Below are 23,593 nucleotides of genomic sequence, written 5' to 3' on the forward strand. Positions count from 1 at the left end.
CATCACATTTGTGTTGTTAAGCTTTCTCTCATTCTTTTTTTAATAAGCCTTCATGTAAGCTTTAGTAGCCAAACCCTACCTCAATTTGTTTGTTTTTGTGAAGTCCCATTGCTCTCAAGAGTGCTGTTCAGGCATGAGAAACCACACAAGTTTCTTTCTAATTTTAAAAAACTACATTGGGAGCTTTCAGACTCATGGCCTCAGGATAGCTTTTGCTCAATAATTAGATGTTATTGGACATTGTATACTCAGGGTTTTTCTCCAAAAGGCCTTTCCCAATATTCATTTCAGATACCACTCCCCACAAGGAGGAAACCATAGGTGTGGCATCAGATTTTATTTTTTTCCGCAGCAAACCAGGAATTTTTTAATTCTCAGCATCACTAAAGTTTTCATTTCTATTTACAAACATATAACATTATTACCAAAATAACTACTGTGACCTAGCAGCAGTGGTTAATCTGTAAAACATGTTTTGTGGCTTGTTGAGTACTTTTGAAAGCAAAAAAGAGCTTGTTTTTCATAACAAAATGAGTGGTTTGCTGCAGTTCGATGACTCAGGACAAAATAATGGATCTTGGAATCACTCATTGTCATGTGTTGCCAGTGTAAATCTGGCCAAGATGCATAATGGCTGAAAGCTCTTGCAAAATTAGTGCCTGCTCAAAGCCTTGTAAAATATATATTGCTTGAAGAGAGGCAGCCAAGTCACAAATCTTACCACTGTCGTTGGCATCCATGCTGGCAATCTCAGTAAAAGTTGACTTTCTGAACACCATGAAAAACAAGGCGATGTCTCCAGGTCAGGACTTTAAGACAGATTGTTATTGAAACCTTGAAGCACTCTTGCATTTCCATTTGGAGCAGCTGCAGGAGAAAACAAACTTTTAAGATGGAACTTTATCAGTTCATTAAAAGAGTTTTATGATATGACTGCATGTGACATCAGAAAAGCAGATGTAGTGGCACCACAAATAGTTCTGCAGTTATCCTGAGTGCTAGTCCTATTTTGTGGGTGAAACAAACAAAGAACAAATTCATCAGGATTATTGAGGTAGGACCTTTTTATAAGCTGAACTTCACAGTTATTTTTGCAGCAGCAATTCCTTTATTAATAGGGCACAGAATGTGAAAAGGCAAATAATATTCATTCAGTTCAGTCAGTCAAATCAGCACTTCCTTACAAGCTTTTATGAAAACTGCTAAGGGCTCTTTCCTATCAAAGAGAATAAAAGCCAAAAAAAAATTTAAATGCCAAGTTAAACAAATACATCTTGCCAAAGACTCAAAATTGCATGAATAAGGACTAAGGAGTTCAGCAGATTTGGAACATAATGCTTTGAATAAGCCTTTGTCTCCAAATATACCTGTTAATATGGAGAAGAGATACTAAATTATCATAGCAGGATTGAAAAGCACATGCGAGAATGTGACAAATGCAAAGGTTTTGCACTGTCTTTGCACAGAGGGAGTCCATCTGTTGTTTATTTGTTTTTTTTCTAGGTGTAGGGACAATTGCAGTGGCTAGGTTCAGTGGAGCAGGCACTAGCTGACTGCTAGTTTCTTGCAATTTCTTCTCCTGAAGTCTGAAGAAAAGTCTTTGAAATCCTTAGAATTAAAGATACAATGGAAGGATAAAACCAAACCCATTTTTTAGAAGCTTGACCAGGTTCAATGCTTGTTCAGTGACACTCAGGGGAAGCAGACAGACACACAGCTGTTGCTTTGGTTTTAACAGTTTCATGCGGCTGAAGCTCCAAGGAAAGGTGTAATTAAGCAAGTCACCCTGAGTCATTCAGCTGATTTTAGAAAACATGCTTCTAATACCATGGTAATTGGTATGTATTGAGTATGCATTGAGTGCATCCTCAGCGAGTCTGCCAGCATCAAGCTGCGTGGTGTGGTCAACATGCTGGAGGGAAGGATGCCATCGCAGAGAAACCTTGACAAGCTTGAGGGGTGGGCCTATTCAGACTTCGTGAAGTTCAAGAAGGCCAAGTACAAGGTCTTGCACTTGGGTCAGGGTCAATACCAAACACAACTACAGGTTGGGCAGAGAATGCATTGGGAGCAGCCCTTAGGAGAAGAGCTTTCAGGTGTTTTTGATGAGAAGCTCAGTGTGAGCTGGCAGTGTGCCCAGAAAGCCAACCACGTGCTGGGCTGCACCAAAAGGAGCATGACCAATAGGTTGAGGGAGAGGGGTTTTCCCTCTCTACTCTGCTCTCCTGAGACCCACCTGAAGTACTGTGTGCAGTTCTGGGGGTCCAGCACAAGATGGATGTCAGCCTGTTGGAGCAAGCCCAGAGGAGGGCCACAGAAATGATCAGAGGGTGGAAGCACCTCTCCTATGGAGACAGGCTGGAGAGAGCTGGGCTTATTCAGCCTGAAGAAGAGAAGGCTCAGGGGAGACCTTAGAGTAGCCTTCCAGTACCTGAAAGGGGTCCACAGAAAATGCTGAAGAGGGACTTTTTACAAGGGCATGTGGTGACATGACAAGAGGTAACCACTTTAAACTGAGAGAGGGTAGATTTGGATTAGATATTAGGAAGAAGTTCTCTACTGTGAGAGTAGTGAGGCACTGGCACAGGTTGCCCAGAGAAGCTGTGGCTGCCCCATCCCTGGCAGTGTTCAAGGCCAGGCTGGATGGGGATTTGAGCAACATGGTCTAGTGGAAGGTGCCCCTGCCCATGACAGAGGGTTGGAACTAGATGAGCTTTAATTTCCCTTCCAACCCAAACCATTCTATAATCCTTTGGAAAAACTACTTGCTGGAGAGACCTGGATTTTCAATTGTGATTGAAGCTAAGAGTTTTCAAAATGCCTACAAGAAATGGTAGACGAAAACCACTTACTGAAACTGGAGCCCATGAATACTTCTTGATACAAAAGCCAGTTCAGGTTAGGGTAAGATTTTTTCTTACTGTATTCTTAAATCCACATTATGGACAAAGGTGAAGTTACCTAACCAGACCAGCACACATAGATGTGGCAGAAAGCTTATAATGTATATAGGCAGGATACTTTGAAATATCTCCTGCTCAGGAAGGAGCAAGGCTTTGTGTTCTTAGGTTGAAGTAAATCTCCCACATGCACACTTTCTTCTTCTTCTTTTTTTTTTTTCTTAGAAATAAAAGGATAATAGAAGTTCTGTAAATGCAAAACTTCTTTTGCACAGAAGCAACACAAAATGGAGACAACATATGTGGTTTGAATTTCCAAACCAAACAGTTTAGAGATCCTCCTCAGAAGAAATATAATGTCTCAAGGGCAGTGTATATTTTGATTTCTTTGTTTTCTGAAAGTTCCATTTAAGCTAAGGTATGTGATAAACTGAGAGAGAAATGTTTAATGGTAAACCCACAGAACTCAATGAAAGTTTTCTTGTTGACTGCACTAGAAGCAGATCTCATGCATATACCATTGATGAATTGAACAAATGAACCCTAAAAACTCTGGCTGGCAGCTTAAAAGTCAAGCAAATAAAGGAATAAAGTCACGTAAGCTGTTTCTGTGTATAAAAAGGCTGTGGGTTTCAGGATTAATTTTTTTATAGTATATCTCTGTACCCTGAATAATCAAGTAAGCCTTAACTTGTGGAATCTTAATAGCCATCTCATTGCTGAAGTCTAAAGGAAACCCAGAGGAAACTTAATAATATTAAAAGTTATTTTAAAGGGAGTTCACATTGGTTTGAAGGATATTTTGCTTCGCACACAATATCCACCATTGTAAATTCAGAGAACATAGATTTAAATTCAGAAATCCTCCACACATCTTTACAGCCCTCAGTATATAAATCTAACAGTATTCTTAAAATGTCCACCAGTAAGGTATTAATCTTTCACAGATAAAATTAAAATTCTGAAAGTCATTGGAACAAAAAATAAAGAAAAATAGTAGAAATATTCCCTCTAGAAATGACGGGAAACTTGGAACTTTGTGGTAAGAGGCTAGCTTGTCCATGTTGCGATGAATAGAGAATAGTCTGTACAGTTTTTCATATCTGACTTGCAACAGAAGATTGGAACATATAGAAATTAATGCTACTGAATTATTTAATAGTAACTTAAACACATGAATAGAAAAATTAAAGAAACACAAGACTAAGAAGGCATTTAAAATGAAATCAGAAGCTTCAACAAATGCATTTTTCCCTTGCAGTCAAAAAAGTAATTATCAAAATTGTTCAGAATATGTTGCCAATTACCCTGCTCCATAACTGCTAACTTTCTCAGTTCTTCTCTTGCCTTTGCTGGGCTCTCTGTCACTGGAAACATCTTAAACCAATTTAAAGTGGTACACCTGAATAAACATGTTGTAAAAGTGTTTATGTATTGAAGTGGGTCAGTTCAAGGTATGGTATTTGGCTGGAACTTCTAATTTCTCTTTTTACTGCAAAAGGGCTGCCAGAAGGAGGAAGTCTGAGCTGAATTAATACATTTGTTACAGTGGAAGTAGAATGGAAACTACTTTAACCACAAATCAAACTGCCTCTTTCATTTACGCCAGTGATAGAGTTTTTCTAAGAAATATAGACTCTGGCGTACAGCCACTGTAAGTTTGTATTTGAAAAGGAAACCTCTATGCTTATTTCTGTAAGGTTTACTCCTATGTGTATTTACGAGTTCTTTTTCAGGGTGATCGAGTTAACGGTATTATACTTTTGTGAGGCAGATGCTCCTTCATCACCCGCATAGCCAACTTTTCCAGTCAGTTTAGAAGAATCCCCAGGCGCCCCACTGCCGCACAGCTCACACAGTGCCTGTGCCCATACCTTCCTATTTAAAGGACCTCTGTGTCCCCCACCCAGCACAGCTGCACAGCCTCACATGACACTGTCTCATTTTCTGACGGTTGAGGGGCTCTGCATAATACACATACACACAAAAGTGTTTATGCTGCCAAAGTAAATTCTGTTAAGAGCAAGGGTTTATTTGCTAAAATGTCACTGATGCTGTTTCAGTGACTTGTTTTGCTTTCTTTTCTTTTAGTGAGGTTTAGATCCTATAATACAGTGAGGTTACCGCACAGTCCTGACTGACCAAATATTTTAAAGAAATATGCACACCCCCTGGGAACAGAACCAGAGTCAATAATGCCCATATTTCAAACTCTGTTCTCTTGAATGACTGAACGCCTTCCTACTCTTACTTGTGAATTAACATCAGTTTGAGTGGCACTGCACAATATTTATTTTTAAAGCAGAAGTATATTTATTATCTACACTCGTATTTGCTACCAATTTGCTTTGGGGATATAAGGTTCCACATTTCACATTCAAGAGATGCAAAAATTAAATGACTGTATTACATTATCCTTTCTATAGGCTATAGACTTTAATGGGGCTCAGTTACTTTTCATTCCCGTAAATGTGTACACGAGGCTGAACTAAAATCTCTATGTAATGAAGAAGACATATAGGGCACATGATTTTATGCAGTGAGAAACTACCTGTAAAGTTGCTGAAACTTTTGTAAATTGTTGATGCTTTTTGTCTTTTCGACAAAAGTTCCATTTGACAAAAGTTCTATTCAACAAAATGTGGTTAGGATTCTTGATCCATGTAAATTTAGAATTATGGACAAAATCCTTGCCATCTGTCAGTCAGCAGCTGAGCTAGCACTGTGGCTTCAGGAGGGGCACAAACCCATCTTTTAACTTACAATTTCCATTGCTTTATAGGTCGAAGTATCAATGTTAAATCTGCTGGCCTGATTGGAAGACATGGGCCTCAGTCAAAGCAGCCGTTCATGGTTGCATTCTTCAAGGCAAGTGAAGTGCTTTTCCGTTCTGTTCGAGCAGCCAACAATAAAAGGAAAAATCAGAACCGCAACAAATCCAGTAGTCATCAGGAGTCTTCTAGGATGTCAAGTGTTGGGGGTAAGATGAAGCTATGATTTTCTAGCCTCTTTATAGGAGTTACAGGCACCAAATGCAGTGGAGTCACAGCTGCTCAACAAGCTCAACACAGCAGCTCAACTGCTCTCTGGCTGAACTGTCAGAAACTCCATTTCTATCTGTCCCTCTAGCTTTGTTTAAAACTTCTTGTGAGTAAGGTCACTTACATGTACCATGGGCTCTTGGAAGATGAAATGACCAAGTAGTTTTGGAAAGATTATCTGAGCTTGAAACTAGTCCTGTGTAGTAGGCAACTGGATGAAAACTTTGCTATGCATAACAGAAAAGTAGAGAGACTGTAGAGAGAAGGGCTGCACCCCAACTGCTTGTCTAGGAAGCCTCAGTGAAAGATAGAATTTGGGCTCTTTTTTTAACTGCATCTCAGCTTCAGTAGTGGGTTTAATTTTGTGTATATTGTACAGGTAGAAAAAAAAATGATGTTATTTTCCTAGTTTCCACTGAGGACCTGGAGAATACCTCTTTCTGAGCTAGGTGGCTTAGGAATGCATGTGTTCCCTCTAGGGACACTAGCTTTTGAAAAACCCCTGATATTAAGTCACCAGGGATCTCTATTTATAACTGTTTATTGATTAGGGGTGTTTTAAGTCTTGTAAAATTTTCTGATATTCTGTATGACTGTATAACAAAAGCTCATCTACACAATTAACGTCTAATCCCTTATGAGTCAATTTTGCAGGGGAGCAGTTTCAAATAAATAATGAAAGAAGTCCAAAACTGGGCAATCTTAGCTTTTTAGTAGCAAAAAAAAAAAAAAAAAAGAAAAAAAAAGAAATTACATATCTATACTAGAAAGGCATTTTAAGATTATTCATTACTTATAGAGCCATATTGACTAAACATTCTCTTTTCATTAACTGCCTAAAGTTCTTCAGATTTTTTTGAAACAATGCAAGTTAAAAATTGATTTAGCATCTTGCTTTTCAGATGTGGTTTAAGCATGTACTTCAGTTTAATTTGCTAGCTTGTGCTTTTTTCTAAATTCATTTACTTCAGTGCAAGAATTGAGTCTGCATTTTGTCATTTTGTGTAATTCTAGTATGATCAGCTTTTTTTTTTGCAGAAACTGTTCCTTCTGTTTTACTGGTACCATATGATGCACTTCCCCATTTTCATAAAAGGGCTTTGGACTGAATGGTACAACATGAACATTTTTGAGTGCTTTTTGGAGCTTTTTTTGTTTGTTTGTTCCACCCACTTTTTTTTTTTTTTTAGTACAGTAAACCTTGATCTGTGCAACTGCATTAACTCCAAAATGCAGTATCTTATCTTAAGGGTAAGTAATATTCTCTCTGCACAAAAAAAAAAAAACACAAAAAAAAAACCCAACACCTACCCCCCCACCAAAAAAAAAAAAAAATCATGTTTCCTGAACAATGTCTACTAATTTTGAGAATCACATTGTTTTGGTGGAAGGGAAAATCATCTAAGTACATGGTACACACAACATAACTGAATATAAATATCATACTTTCAGGTTGAATCCTATGTTTCCAGTCCATGAGGAAATGAGAACTGAACAATTTTTTAAGCCTCCTTGATTATAGCAGGAAAACTGAACGCAAGCTCCCTGATGGTTTAACCTGGGAAAAACTTAACCTTTACAAACGCCAGCAAGTTGCATTGTCATGAGCTGTCTACATGTCTCAAAACACTGATCAGCCTCATCTGTGAATCCAGTCATGCTCCAGAGCTGCTGTAAAAGAAGAAAATCAGAACATCTCTAGTGAAATGTACATTATGAGACGTATTTTCTCCTAAACTCTTTAAGCCGCTATCTGCATAAGCATAGAGGTACAACACTATATATGTTGATGGATGCCAGATCTCTTTCAAAAAAGACTGCAGTTCAAGAAAATTGTACTGTACTGCAGGCTTGTGGGAGAAGGCTGATTCTCCTAGCTCTCTGCAGCTTCCAGTAATAATTAATTTCTCCATATTTAAACTACAGAAAAACCCAAAGAATTCTGCTCATCATCTTTCTCATGGCAGTCAATAGACTGTATTCAATACCCATTCACTCCTGATGCAAGGCACTGTTGACATAAATGACAAAGTAATGAGCAGTTGTCATTGTGTGATGTAGATCCTTGTTTTATAAGCTTTTCCACAATCTTTTATCTACAGCATCTAAGTCAGACATTGACAGTGAAAAATCTCATTTACATAGCCAGAGATTATGTAGCCAGACACAGACAGGTATACTGTCATCTATATGGGAAGTGTGCCTGTCCATGGCAGGGGGTGGAACTAGACCATCTTAAGGTCCCTTCCAACCCAAACCATCCTATGATTCCATATGTCACAGGCTCTGGTTATACTTTTCCTTGTACATCAATCCCAATTTTACTGTAGTCATGCCTTCCTATTCTCCTTGCTTTTTTCTTTTTCTGTTTCTTTTTTCCTCTTTCTTTTCCATATTTTTTTTCCCTCTTTCTCCTTCCCTTTGCCCTTGCCTTTTGTCATTTTCTTTTTGCCTTTTCCCCTTTGTCTTTTGTCTTTTGCCTTTTACCTTTTGCCACCTTCTTCTCCAAGTTCTTGGACAATGATAAGAAGCCTCGACTGGGCAATTCAGTTCTTCCTTTTCAATAAGCAAGGCATTTTTCAATTATTCATGAATATAGACAGACAGAAACAGCCTCACGCTCACAGGCCCTTTTTCTCATGAGGAACTTCAACCATACTGATACCTGTTGGAGGGACGGTACACCCCAGCACAAGCAACACAGGAGGTTCCTCAATAGTGTGGAAGACAACTTCCTTCTGCAAGTAATAGAGGAGCCAACAAGGAGGGCATGCTTGACCTCGTGCTCACCAACAGGGACGGGCTTGTTGGAAATGTGACTCTCCAGGGCAGCCTTGGATGCAGCGAACATGAGATGATCGAGTTTGAGATCCTCAGGACAGTGAGAAGAGCGTGCAGCAAGCTCACTGCCCTGTACTTCAAAAGAGCAGACTTTGGCCTCTTCAGGAGCCTGCTTAGTAAGGTTCCATGGGATACAGCCCTAGAGGGCTGTATGGCATTCAAGGATCACGTGCTACAAGCTCAGGAGTGTTGTGTCCTGACTAGGCGTACGTGCAGCAGGAGGGCTAGGAGACCTCCTTGGATGGATATGGAGCTGCTGAGGAAGCTTCGAGGGAAAAAAAAGAGGCTTATAAAAGGTGGAAGCAGGAACAGGTGGCCTGGGGAAAACAGAGGTGTTGTCTGGGAAGCTAGGGACCAGGTTAGGAAAGCTAAGGCCCAGTTAGAATTAAACTTGACTAGGAATGTGAAACATAACAGGAAGAGATTCTATAGGTACATTGCAAATAAAAGACAGACTAGGGACAATGCAGGCCCTTTTTGGGAACTATCAGGAGAACTGGCTACACAGGATTTGGAGAAGGCTGAGGTTCTGAATGACTTCTTTGCCTCAGTCTTCACTGGCAAATGCTCTGACTGCACCACCCAAGTCATGGAAGGCAGACACAGGGACTGTGAGAATGAAAACCTTAGGCCCACTGTAGAAGAGGATCTGTTTTGAGAACATCTTAAGGACCTGAACATACACAAGTCCATGGGACCTGATGAAATCCATTCACAGGTCCTGAAGGAGCTGGTGAATGAAGTTGCTAAGTCGCTGGCCATTATATTTGAAAAATTGTGGCAGTCAGGTGAAGTTCCCAATGACTGGAAAAGGGAAATATAACCCCCATTTTCAAGAAGGGGAAAATGGATGACCAGGGGAATTACAGACCAGTCAGTCTCACCTCTGTGCCTGGCAAAAGCTTGGAGCACATTCTCCTGGAAGGCATGCTAAGGCACATGAAAATCAACAAGGTGCTTGGTGACAGCCAGCATGGCTTCACTAAGGGGAATCCTGCCTGACCAATTTGGTGGCCTTCTATGATGGGGCTACAGAACTGATGGACAGGGGTAGAGCAGTTGATGTCATCTACCTGGACTTGTGCAAAGCTTTCCACACTGTCCCACACAACATCCTTGTCTCTAAATTGGAGCGACATCAATTTGATGGATGGACCACTCGGTGGATAAAGAACTGGCTGGATGGCCGCACACAAAGAGCTGTGGTCAATGGCTCAATGTCCAGCTGGAGACCAGTAACGAGTGGTGTCCCTCAGGGATCGGTGTTGAGACCGGTCTTGTTCAACATCTTTGTCGCTGACATGGACAGTGGGATTGAGTGCACCCTCAGCAAGTTTGCCGATGACACCAAGCTGTGTGGTTCGGTTGATACACTGGAGGGAAGGAATGCCATCCAGAGGGACCTTGACACGCTTGTGAGGTGGGCTGATGCCAACCTCATGACGTTTAACCATGACAAGTGCAAGGTCCTACAGCTGGGTAGGAGCAATCCCAGGCACAGCTACAGGTTGGGCAGAGAAGAGATTCAGAGCAGCCCAGTGGAGAAGGACTTGGGGGTGTTGGTTGATGAGAAAATGAACATGAGCCGGCTTCAGTGTGCGCTTGCAGCCCAGAAAGCCAACTGTATCCTGAGCTGCATCAAAAGGAGCGTGACCAGCAGGTCGAAGGAGGTGATCCTGCCCCTCTGCTCTGCTCTTGTGAGACCTCACTTGGAGTATTGTGTGCAGTTCTGGTGTCCTCAACATAAAAAGGTAATGGAACTGTTGGAACAAGCCCAGAGGAGGGCCACGAGGATGATCAGGGAACTGGAGCACCTCCCGTATGAAGATAGGCTAAGAAAGTTGGGGCTGTTCAGCCTGGAGAAGAGAAGGCTGCGTGGAGACTTCATAGCAGCCTTCCAGTATCTGAAGGGGGCCTATAGGGATGCTGGTGAAGGACTCTTAATTAGGGACTGTAGTGATAGGACAAGGGGTAATGGGCTCAAACTTAAACAGGAGAGGTTTGGATTGGATATAAGGAAGAAATTCTTTACTGTGAGGGTTGTGAGGCACTGGAATAGGTTGCCTGGGAAGATGTGAATGCTCCATCCCTGGTGGTGTTGAAGGCCAGGTTGGACAGAGCCTTGGGTGACATGGTTTAGTGTGAGGTGTTCCTGCCCATCACAAGGGGCTTGGAACTAGATGATATTAAGGTCCTTTCCAACCCTAACCATTCTATGATTCTATGGTTCTATGAAGATTCATGCAAGGGCAACATGAAGAAAATAAAATCTATAGTTGTCAGTTATTACAACAGATGGGCAATTGTTGACAGATTTGCATCTCAGCATCCCTCTGAGCTTTGGCTTTCCTATCATCCACCCCTGCATGTTCAGGTGATGTATTTATATTATTTCTGTGTAGTTAATCCCAATTCAACATTACTTTTACTTCCTATTTGAATCTGAGCTCAGGCAAGAGTTTCCTGTTCAGCCACAGTGGCTTAGTTGCATACTTGCTTGACCTGCACGAGTATGAACTTGTGCTTCTCTTAGGGGTTGTTCTGGGTGATCAACCAGCTCTCCTGGTTCTTCTTCATGTAAAGAAGATCTCTGAAAAAGTTGAAAACTGATCTCATGAAGTCCAGGGTTGCAATGCTCTTGATGATCTTGGTCATCTCTCAGACCCTTTTAATTCCGTTGTATCGTGGATGCTACAGCCCCATCATGCTGCAGTTCTCATTAACATGTTCACCAGCAATCTGTTCTTTATTCATGGATTTGCATAAATACAACATAATCCTAAAGTGACTAGCCAGGAACATATCAAAAAGGGATCTGAAGCTGATCATTTAACAGTGTAGTTTTGCTCCAGAACTCGTATTCTGGGATATACTGCTAGAAAACCATCCAGAAATCATAAGAAATAATTATTTTACTTTATTTGGCACTGCGCTCAGTTTTGGTTATCACATCTTCAGAAAGACACAAAGAAACTGAAGAGAACTCAGAGAAGCAACAATAGCACAGATCAGGACAGAGGACAAGGAGGACTTGATAAATGTGCAGGAAAGCTCCTGTAGGCTGGCTATTTGGAAGAGTTTCCTGCAAGAACAGTGAAGCAACACAATGGATTATATCACAGACTGTAGAACTCTGTAGAATGTAGATCTCCTTTCCATTCATTTTATGCGAAAAAGACCTCTCTTAATTTTGCAGGAATTTTTCAAGAGAGACCCTCCCATGCCAGCCTCAATTCTTTAAGTCTTTTAATGTTAAAAGACTGTTACTAAAAAAAAAGAGATCTGTTCCTGAAAATGGAGGTTTTGTTTATTTTTCAGTCTCTTCTGTGGGTTGGTTTTTTTTATTTTTTGTTTGCTTGTTGGTTGGTTGGTTGTAGGGTTTTTTTTGTTGTTATTGTTTTTGTTTGTTTGCTTTTTTGTTTTGTTTTGTTATTTTGATGCTAAAAAGCTGCTTTAAGCATTCTTGAATTGGAACTAGGGGAGACAGCATGTCCTCCCTGCTCCATTGCGTGCCTCATTGATGGCATCACTTGAATAGCACTATAAACCGGCTCTGGGGTGCTAGTGTGGTGAGGGCATGACCCTATTCCCTTCCTTTCCTGTTACTCAGGGGCAGTAAGGAAAGGGAACTAGATATTCTTCAGAACTCAATATTGTCCACATTGTCCTGGAGAAGTATGCGTGGAAGGTTGTCTCTTTCCTCTTATCCTGACATGTCTCTGACAATGCAGAAACATTCAGGCCTTCAAACAGCATTTGTTAGTCTATTTGTTTACTTTAATATTACCAACTAAAGAGATTCCATTCTAGAAATATTCAAGTGGTGAATATTTCTAGAAAATATGGCAAAAAAAAAATAGTACAACATGTGCTAATGCTTAAATAAAAGACTTTTGGAAATTCTATTGTTTCAGGACATTTTTAATCATTAATTTATCTTTTGAATTGGGCTACTTACTTTATCTGGCTATTAAACCCGTGCCAGTATATAGATGACTTTCCCAAATGTTGGATTGGGAACTTGTTTGTTCTCTTTTGATTGTCTATGTGCATGTTATCAGGGTTATTACCTAGCTAAACAGCGAAAAGACATAGATCTCTTTCCCCTAATGTTATATGCACCATTTTGTCTGTGTATGCGAATTGTCTCAGGATGATACTGCTGATTCTGCATTTCCAAGTATGCACTCCCTTTATGACCAACCCTAGGAATGTAAATGACAGTATGTTTGTTCTTTTCCTTCATACAGTTTGGTCAGGAGCTCAAAAATAGCTAAACCTTGTTGATTCTAGCAATGCTTCTAAACAACTTATTATTATTTTCTTGCTGTAGATTATAACACGAGTGAGCAAAAGCAGGCATGTAAGAAACATGAACTTTACGTGAGTTTCCGAGACTTAGGATGGCAGGTATGCTTATAAATATTGTTTCCTATTAATTCAAATTGGGACAATCTATTTTACAGTCCCCTGCTATTTACAGTCTGGGGTCTTTTATGATAACTGGGACTTCTGTGATGAAAGACAAATTCTTTAAATGCATTTTGCAGTGAATTCCTATCACTATCTCTTTGCCCTTTTTAGTTGCTCTTCTTTCAAAGATTTTGCATACATTAATGGCTTTATGATCTGGATTCATTCACATAAAGATACTCTGAACTATTACTTAAGATATTAATAGATCTGCAGTAAATAAAAGCAAAATCCGTACACTGAACAATGGAACTTTTGAAATTTGCACTTGAATTTTCCTTGGTTCAGTTCTGTCTACTGCAGGTTAGAGAAATTTCAGTGGGCTAGAGTCTGTAGGGAACTAGAAATTGATTACTGTTCAGTGGTCTTTATAACACCATAGGTAAGTTTAAATAATTTCTGGGAAAAACTCATTCTGCCATACAGTAACAAAAAAAAAAAAAAGGTAGCTGTAGTAAAAGGTCCTAAAGACGGAGGCAGGGCATTATGAGAAAAGAAAATAGAGATCAATCTAGGGTTTTTTTCCAGAAAGCAAGGATCTCTCTATAAAGAAAGAACAGGAAGGCCATCAGCAACTTATAACCTAGACATATTGCATATGCAGGTAAGAACTCAGAGATGGCTGTCTGTGCATTTCATATTTCTCTGAATACTTTAAAACAATTCTCCATGAACAGAACAAGTGCACTGTCTCCTTAGTGACAGCTCATCTTTTCCATATCTAGCTCAGATTCTCATATGGTCTTGTTACTTTTCCTGATATTTTGCAGTATATTTACCCTCACAGCAGCCTGAAGAAGTAGGCAGAGACTGTTTTCCCAAGACTGCAGAGCATAATCACCCTGTTCACACCCACAGAGCAGGCTTGTGCTATTGACTTGAACTTGGGCTACTGAACAAGTGAGGCATTCTCCCTCTGTATATCACAGATTTTTCCAGGTATCATGTTTGTTAATTTTCTGAAACAGTAAATTTTGATATGCCCCAAGATATGCAAAGCTCTCAGATCAGTCATTCAAGGTGGCCATAGAAAAAGAAAAACTTGCCCCTACCCCAAAAGAAAAAAGAGAACTTGAAGATTTCAAAGTTTCTGGTAGTTTTCAAAGTTTTTGGTAAGTCAAAGCTACACTGTACAATAGTTGATCAGTGAAACTCAGGGTGAAATGAGATAAAAATTAAAAGAAACAAAACCCATGAAGTAGGTACTTGATCCTCTCTGTCCTTCCCACAGCACCTATGTTACCTTTTCCTAATAAAGGAGGAATTCAGCAAACTGAACACATAGCTTTCATCAACATTTTAAAATATTTTCCCATGCTGTGTTGCTAGAAATACTCAAAATGCATGATTCAGTGGCATTCCAATAAATAATCTCTAACAACCCTCAGTCTCATGCAATAGAACAGTTAATGGCATTGAGTATGCTGAAGAAAAAAGATGCATTGTAATTACTTTTGTTGCATTGAGAAGTGCTTAAGATTTTTAGTCTGGGAAGAAAAATATTCTAACAAACATATTTGGACCTTTAATTTCCCTTGTAGCCTCTTTACAGGTACTCAATACAGGTTTCTAACTTCAATTTAACTTTCATCTGATTTTTGCATGAACAAAGCAAATACTTCTTTTCCCTTTTTTAAAAATCTAAGTTCACATGCCACAGTCTGAAGTTCATTTTATCCTTGGGTAAGTCTTAGCTAGTTTGATACGGAGTCTTGGGTGATATGGTTTAGTGTGCGGTGCCCCTGACCATGGCAGGGGGGTTGGAACTTGATGATCTTCAGGTCCTTTCCAACCCTAACTATTCTATGATTCTATTATTCTATATAGTTTTAAATCTCCGAGTGAGAGAAAAAAAAGAGTGTGTTTATTTGTTTTTATTTTAGGATTGGATTATTGCACCAGAGGGTTATGCTGCATTTTACTGTGATGGAGAGTGCTCCTTCCCCCTCAATGCTCACATGAATGCAACAAACCACGCCATTGTTCAGACTCTGGTATGCCTCTGTCTATGTTGTAGTTGCCTGTTTTGCAGTTTTAAGTGTCTTGGCACAGGTACTGTCACTTGCTTTCTCTTTACCACTATTGGATTTTGATTATTTCTGGGTAAATGCTAACCCATTTCAGAGATGTGCTATGATGATTATGCTGGAGAGAAGACAAACGCTGTGAGAGTGGCCTGTGTGGTAGGTTTCCCTTCCATTTCAAATGTAATAACACATGAGAAGAATGTGTCATATTACTGGAGAATTGTGTAGACATGAATCAAAGAGGCCCCTAGTCCGACTTCCAAGAGTTTATTGTAGTTTATTGAAGCTCCATGTTAACATCTACATGTTATACCTTCCAGAAATGTTGACACTTGGCCACTATGTGGACCTCTGTTGTCAGCTGTTGGCAGAGATACTCATACTGTAACTTAATGTGAAGCTTTGTAAGCAGATGCATTTTCATGTAAAAAATTGTGTTCAGCCATGCCTGGATAACAAATGCAATTTATAAATAAGTGTGTCTGGATCTGTTGCTCTGCCTGGTACATGTAAAAGGGGATTTGTAGCCAGCTTTCTGCTGGTTCTTAGGTTAGTCCTCTGCATCAACTGAAACAGCCAAAAATATGATTTTAGTTGAAGCAGCCGTTTAGGCCTCCTCTACCCCAGCAGCATTCAGGTACAGAAATCAAGACCTTTAGGCTATGGCTGAATGTAATTTTGTGAGTCTGATGTCTGGTCATGATTTTTCAGCTGTGCCAGCTGAAGAACTGACCCTGAACAGCATCAGTATTAGCAGAATGATTAAGAAGCAGAGGAAGGAGAGATACTACACAAAGAGGGAGTGGGAGTACAAAATCAGAACAGGAAAGGGTTGCCATCCTTAATTAGTTTTTGGAAAGGTCAAGACACTCGACTGTAATTAGAGAAACATGGGTTTAAGGCTCCCTCTGTTTTAAGATGATGATAGGAAATTATTTTGACCATCAGACTGTGCTGGTGATTCTGTCCCTGGATGTTGATCTTTTTCTTTTGATTTTGACATAAAAAATGTGGTCTGAAAAACCTTTCCTCCTTCAGAAATGGGTGCAGCTACTACCCTCCACCCCCTAAAAAGAACTCCGCACCAAAAAAAAACAACAAACCAACCCAGAAACAAAGAAAGTTCAATCTCTTTCTGATAGAAAAAAAGAAAAAAATATCTGCTTGTGAAAATTGCCAGTTGTGTCTTCATGAGAGGGACATTTTTAAAATTTAAGCTGAGACCTTTTTCCTTTCCATTCACCTTTTCATTTATGCACCTTCTCCAAGTCCAGCCACCAATGCAACATTATTCCTGTATAACAGAATTTGAGTCAGCAAGATTTACAAAAAGAAGGGAAAATGTCAGGGGCTGGAAATAAATAGAAGTGTGGAAAGGGGTTCAGGTGAAAGGGAACAGTAAATTCCAGTTGGCAAGGCATATAACAATGAGCCTAGGAGACAAGAACAGCATATATACAGTTCTGAACTGAAATGAAATAAGGCAGTAAAGCAATAGTTTAGAATAATGCAAAAAATTGTCCAGAAAAGTTGCCAGTATTAGCGAGATCCCCACGTTAGAGTTCTCTCCTGCAGTTATGGGCTGTTGAGTAAGAAGTGGCCCAGTGCTACTTTTTCTTGTGTCTATGCTTTCCAAAAATGGGTAATTTCCAATTCTTAAGAAATTTGTGCAGTTTGTCCTATTTTTTAAATTGGATACTTAAATTTTCCCCCTTTTTATGGCTTTTTGGAATTGTGTCTCCCTCTGCATGTACTGTACATGCATTCAGTTTTGCAGCCAAAAAAATCATGAGGCTAATTAAATTTTAGCTGCACATAAATTAGATGAGATAACAGTAGTTGAATGCTTTCTGGTTTAAATTATACAAAATTCAGATTTACACAAGGTGTGCACATGGGGATGGCTTGGGAAACAATTATTCACACACCCCACCCTAATCCAAATGTAATCATCTCCCAGCCATCCTGATTACACCATTCTAAAAAAGCCCACTCTTTGGTTTGGGAAGTGATTGTTCCTTGGTACCTTTCCAAACTTTACTATATTTTTTCTTTTATAACAAGTATAAGAGAAATGTTGGGCCAGTACCTCTCTCTCTCTCTCCTTTTTCTGAGACTGAATTTAAGCAGAGAGACTATACAGATACATATAAATACAAGGGAGACTGAATTTAATTGCATTAGTGTTGACCTCCTAGTCATGTGAGCCAGTGGATCAGCAGGTTGACTTGCACTGACTTCCAGGCTCACTCTTGAAAAGGCTGTGATCACTGCTGTTATGTGGGGCTAGCAGAGCCATGGGGCTTCCAGCTGGGGAGGCAGTGGCTGGTGGGTCATGGCAGGGCAAGCATCTGCCTAGGCAAGGCATAATCATTCTCTTCTCTAGTGCTTTGCTATTCATTTAGTAAACTGTTTTTAAATGTATGTCTAAACCGTTACTGAACTGCTACTTCAGGATTTATTATTGCTCATTTCAAAAGACCTTCTCATGGTAACAGTTATGTAAAAATTGTTTCCTGATAGACTATTCTCTGTTGTCTGGCAAGGGCTCCGGGCTTATATCACTGCAAGACAGATGGCTCTAACAGACTTACAGAGACTTAACATACAAATGAAACCTATTACTGCTGAAGTCTTCATCCAGGCCTTAATAATCTCTTGCTCTCCCTATTACAACCCCCTTTTTTCTGGCCTCCCCAGTTTCCAAGTCTTCAGCATATGTAGAATATTACATCCTACTTTCTTTCAAGTACGAAGAGCTTGTATTTCCCCCTTTTTCAGATATTTCCACTAGATCTCGTTTGTTCTGGGATGCTTTTCAAAATTGTTTTGCTTCTCTTTAACCTTTCATTGATATATTTTAGCCTAGTGAACATAAGCTTCTCTACTTCAGCCCTTTCCTTAAACCTTCTGTCCAGGTGGCATCCACTTTAAGGATTGAAACTGACTTCAGTTGAAGTAGAATTGGATCTACCAATATCTAGATAAGACCTTAAAATGCACTCATACTCTCTGAAAAGCCACATTTTACCATTTCATAGGCTGAAAACAGTTTAATTATGAGCCCTTGCCTGCAGAGTCTTTGCTGTCTGCAACAGACTTTCCTCCAGGCTGAGACCCTCACACAGGAAAGCATTTTAGCATGTGCTGGGGTCCTGGTGAGTCCTGGGACTTGAGCCTGTGCTTCATGTTAAGCACTGTCCTCAGCAGAGATGGTACTGATGGTATGTTTAAATGTTTTCCTGAGCAGCCGCCTAACTCCAACTCTTTCCTAAATTTCATCTGAAAACCAGCTTTCTGTCTTGGCCACTCTTCCACATTTATCTCTCCGTCTGCTATTATTGTATAACTTTGCCCATGCAATTGAAATCAGCAATGTTCTGGAGGTAAGCTGCCTTAAAGTTGCTAACGAAGGAAAATCTGTGACCACAACACACTCTGAAATGCAGACATGTTTTGCACTGATGTTGTCCTTGTACCTCTCTGTTTGATATATGAACTATGTGTTTATCTGTCTTTCAGGTTCACTTGATGTTCCCTGATCATGTACCAAAGCCATGCTGTGCACCAACAAAACTGAATGCAATCTCCGTGCTCTACTTTGATGACAGTTCCAACGTTATTTTAAAAAAATACAGGAATATGGTGGTGCGTTCATGTGGCTGCCACTAGAATAAGAAATAATCTAAAGCAGAGGGTTTTATTCAGAATTGTAATAAAGTCAAGATATGAGTCTTGTGGATGAAAAGGCAGCCCTAAATTTATTCCATTTCATGTCATCTCTCATTTAAATGTACAGTATAATGTATATAGTAGCTTTTATTTATTTAAAAGTATATAGTTTCTTTTGTATGAGCAAAATTTCTGAACCATTTATTTTATGGGTCACCTCACTATGCATTAGAACTTCACAAACTAATTTTTCAGTTGACCATACTGGAATCTGTTGCATTCCGTTTCAGTATTTTAAAGTAAAAACTTTGTATAGACTTTTTTTTTTTTTTTAAAGCTAGAAACTCCAAACTTCTGTAACTGCTTCATAGTGTTAAAGGAACTAAGATATATTTGGTCGTATTTTGCCAGTGAAAACTGTGGCGGGGTATTTATTTGGAAAAAGGCACATGAAGAAACCCCAAACTAAACAAAACTGCTTGGCTAAACATATTTTTTTTTCTTTTAGAAGTTCCGCTCCATTAGAAAAAGTAAAATATTGAACAGTGCTTAAGTAATTAAATAGATAGAAAATAGAAGTGAAAAGATTGCACATAATTGTTATAACTGTTTTCTTTAACAAGATGACTGTAACTGGAGGAGTATGTTACTTCTTGGCTTGTGAACTGCAGAGTTTGCAAACTGCTCAAAGCTTCAGGAATTCTGTGGAGACAGAGTCTCAACTCCATCTATGACTTTCCAAGTTAACACTAAAAATTGAACTACAACATTTTTACCTCAAATCATATCAGTCTATTATATACTACACTGTTCTGGCAAATACTTTTATAATAACAGCACAAGGTAAAAACAAACAAAAAAAACCACATAAGCCTTCCTATTATATACACAAGTTACTATATATACAAAATATACAGAAGACAAGGCATGGAAGGGCTTTACTTCATTTCAATCCACTTTTGGACGTGTTTTCTGAGTATGCAAGAGAAGGTACAGGGGATTCAGCAGTTGTCACCTCTTTAATAAAAAATCTTGTCCCTGATGGTGGCCATTTTCAGGCAAAGATGAAAAACTGTTCAAAATGAGCTACTGGGTAATTTGCAGCCTTCTTTCTGACTCATCTGCTTTTCTTTCAGGTAGAGATTGGCTTAAATCATGACACTTAAGATATCTTGGTTTTTTTTTTATCATTAACTATTATAATTTTGATAATTCTTAAATCCATATAAACAATTTTTAAACTCCCTAAATTTTTGGCTCCATATGAAATCCTGTGGTTGTGAATTGCACAACTAATTACAAATTATCATTTCCATCACCACTACCCATATGCTTATTTTTAATTAACCACATTTAATATCTTTGGACACAGCTTTGTTTTAGTGTTATGAAAATGAGAAAATAGAAACTCTGCTTTCTCTTATTACATGACTAATTATGTTTTTGTTATACATTTCCTTGATTAAAAATGCTGCATTTAAAGAGTTCCCAGAGAGTGGTTAAAAATTAATAGGACATATAAATTTATTCTTAGACAGTTTATTCATATAAACTCTGACTTCTCTGGTTATTTAAAGCATATTTCAGAAAACCCGTATTATTACAGACTGATAATATCAGCATGTGTGTGTGACTGTGTGTATGCATGTAAATGTGCAACTGCCTTTATTTGCAGAAACTAATTTATTTTATCTTGCTATTGAAGTAATACATGAATATCTTTTATGCATACACTCAGTTTTGAAAAAATAACAGTTGTGATTTCAAGTCTTCAGAGCTCTTTTCCCTCAACACAACAGTTTCACTTTACACTTCCATTTCTATTTTATACTGACATTACCTAGATATCTACACTTAGTTGCAGTTAATGCACAAGGGTGTATAACAAAATACAGTGTCTTCAGCTGAATTACCATTTTGGAACCATTAAATTACTGGGTTGTCTTCAAAACATTTCTTGGTTTCTGTACAAATGGGGTAGGTGGATATGCTTTTTGAACTCAATTTATTCTAGATGGAATTTGATGGAGACTACATTTTGGGTACATTAAGTAATATATTTTTAAATAATGGTGTACCATTTTGAGAATAAGAAACGGAAGATTATTGTTTTATTATTCTTTAAAATATGCTGTTGGAATATATTTCTATATTTTGAGACCTAATAAACCTGTAATACTATTTTGTTCTGCTGTGATTTTGCCTCTGAAACATAACAAAATGACACTGACATCATACATTCTTTTAAAAGTAGAAGAAAGAGACGACCAATAGCTGTGGATGGATTTTGTTACAGTTCACTTTTTAGTACAGCAATTTTGCAAACTTCTGTTACTTCTTAAACTGCAGGTGGTGAATCATCTACATTATTAATAAAAATCTTGTCTTCAAATGATACCTCCAAATGTTAATACTCTACTCCAAATACACTAGAAAGAAGAAATAATTTTTTAAAGTCTCCATAAATTCCTAACTGGTCATTTCTCTGTTTGAAAGGAAGGATAGTGGCACCACACTTTCTGCATGCTCTGGGTAAGTGTATATGTATGTGTTTTCATATATACTTTTTCAGGTAAGCTCTTCTCTAGTAGTACCTAACACATTACTTCTTATTCTTTTACTTGCTTTTATTGAATACCTGTTATTTTATATATATATTTATGCATACTATATACACACAAATACATAATAAAATGTGTATGTAATTATATTAAAGATATACCCATATCTTTAGCTATATATTACAGATATGAAGACCATTCCATTGTCATTTAGGACACAACAGTTTTCATTTTTTTTAAGTTGTTTAAGCTTTCTGCATCTTTAACAACTGGAAAGAGTCTAAAGGGCTGAAAACCAGAAAAATAGAAGCAGCTGTATAAGGAATTAATGTTACTCTATGTGTCAGAGATTCTCAAGCTTTAACTTATTCATAACTTTAACATCATTGTTGCACCTTCTGGGACTAAAATCACATGTTTACAGGATTTTCCTAGTGGCCACTTCTACGGCTTAGGAGTATTCACTCAGTGTAAGTCAGAGCTGAGAGATTAATAGTATAGCAGCAGTGATTTCATTTCCCTTTAGAAGTGCATTGTTCTCTGATTGTGATTTTGATGTCCAAGACAAGATGAGCTCTGACTGACTGAAGCGTGAAGCATTTATAAGTTAAGTTCTCTGATGTGATAAGCTGTGACATACATAACAGTCTTCCTTCAGTTAGATCACTTCATGGGCATCTCTCCTTTATCTGGATGCCCATTTCCACAAAGTTTTTATAGGGCCAAGTTTTTCAAGTTTTGGCCAAAGATATCAAATTAATTAATTAAGAAGCAGGGTTGCGAGATGCTTGCTGATAGTCAAAACCATACTTATTTGGATTGCACTAGCCCTTTTTTTGATATAAGATTGAGCTAAAAATTGAATTCAGATAAAGCTGTCTGGTAGCTGACAAGATAGTGATTAATGTGATCATGACAAAACTCAACTAGAGATATCTTGGCAGATATTGATGTGGATGTCTTCAAGCAAAAAAAGGATGATCATTCCTTGACTGGCTGTGTATCTGTCTTGAAGGGCTGTCCTGACTGCCATATCCTTACAACTCCAGGACTTTTCCTTCTGCAGTGACCTGTTTAGGCTTTTAAGCAAATGTGCATTTGTGTTGAGTGAATAGGTAGGTAATATAAATGGAGCCATATGAGAAGCTCACGTATTTTCAGAATAGGAAATCGGAAGAAACCAGTCCTTTATAGCTGCACAGGAGAAAGAATATGTTTGTTTTGCATACTGACACCTGTAGGACTATAGAACAGCATTTAGTCATTGTATTATGAGTCAATTGTTAGACAATTTAGTCCCTCATTTTAATAAATGGTATATACATGAGTGCTATGACTTACATCTATACTGTAGTCTCCCAAACAGATTTTTTTAGCAATAACGCAGAAATTGCTCTTTTGAATTGCAACTCATCTGTTTCTCTCCAAAGGCTACAAAGTATATTTAGGACAATGGATGTGCTATAGATGTCTGGTCGACTTGTCTGGTCTGTAGTCAGTAACAATCCCTGACACCTTTAAAATGTTACGTTGTTGAAAACGTTTTACTGGGATATTTAATTGGGATGTGAAGCTTTGAGAAATCTTTTGTTATCATGATGGGGTGTCAGACACTCAGGTTGCTGACTGTGTATTTCTTCTGTTTCTTTTTTTTAATATTTTGATTTGTTTTTTTATATTTTGTGAACACCTCTGAAACAGTTTCATGGTTAAATTGACTTCGCTCAAAGATGTTTAAAACAATGGTTTAGGCATGAGATTCTGGATTGCTCCAATAATAACCAAAGGATTCTAATAACCAGGATTTTAAAATTATATGCTTTACAATCTCCACCACTTTTTTTTCTCACACATTCAGCTGCACAGAAGGGGAATCTGACATGTGGTGCCTGAATGACAAAACAGCCACATGTGCATTTTACAGTATTATCTTTTACTATCTCATCTGCAGTCACAGAACTTGCTAACTGTGATTTACAATGTGTTACTGAGTTCTTACTCACACGGCTTGAGCAAGAGCTTGATTAAAAACAAAACTAAACTAAAAATCCAACTAAAAGCAGTAAGAGGAGGTTTTC

At 38.5% G+C, this 23,593-nt stretch overlaps 1 protein-coding gene across 2 annotated transcripts in view; it reads left to right on the plus strand.

Moving 5' to 3' along the window:
- The window catches only part of BMP5 (bone morphogenetic protein 5), a 59,026-nt gene extending 37,891 nt beyond the window's left edge, over positions 1 to 21,135 (plus strand). The window contains exons 4-7 of one of the 2 annotated variants that reach the window (XM_062626144.1): positions 5,683 to 5,880; positions 13,116 to 13,192; positions 15,139 to 15,249; positions 18,805 to 21,135. In XM_062626144.1, the coding sequence (XP_062482128.1) occupies positions 5,683 to 5,880; positions 13,116 to 13,192; positions 15,139 to 15,249; positions 18,805 to 18,954 (536 nt within the window). In that variant the 3' untranslated portion in view covers positions 18,955 to 21,135. The remainder of the gene's footprint in view (positions 1 to 5,682; positions 5,881 to 13,115; positions 13,193 to 15,138; positions 15,250 to 18,804) is intronic. The other variant, XM_062626145.1, reaches the window with a different exon arrangement.
- Positions 21,136 to 23,593: the final 2,458 nt, after the last annotated feature.

This window comes from Pezoporus occidentalis, unplaced genomic scaffold (genome assembly GCF_034315485.1).
Source record: "Pezoporus occidentalis ecotype Australia unplaced genomic scaffold, CSIRO_AGI_Poc_V1 ctg29, whole genome shotgun sequence".
Taxonomy (NCBI): Eukaryota; Metazoa; Chordata; class Aves; order Psittaciformes; family Psittacidae; genus Pezoporus; species Pezoporus occidentalis.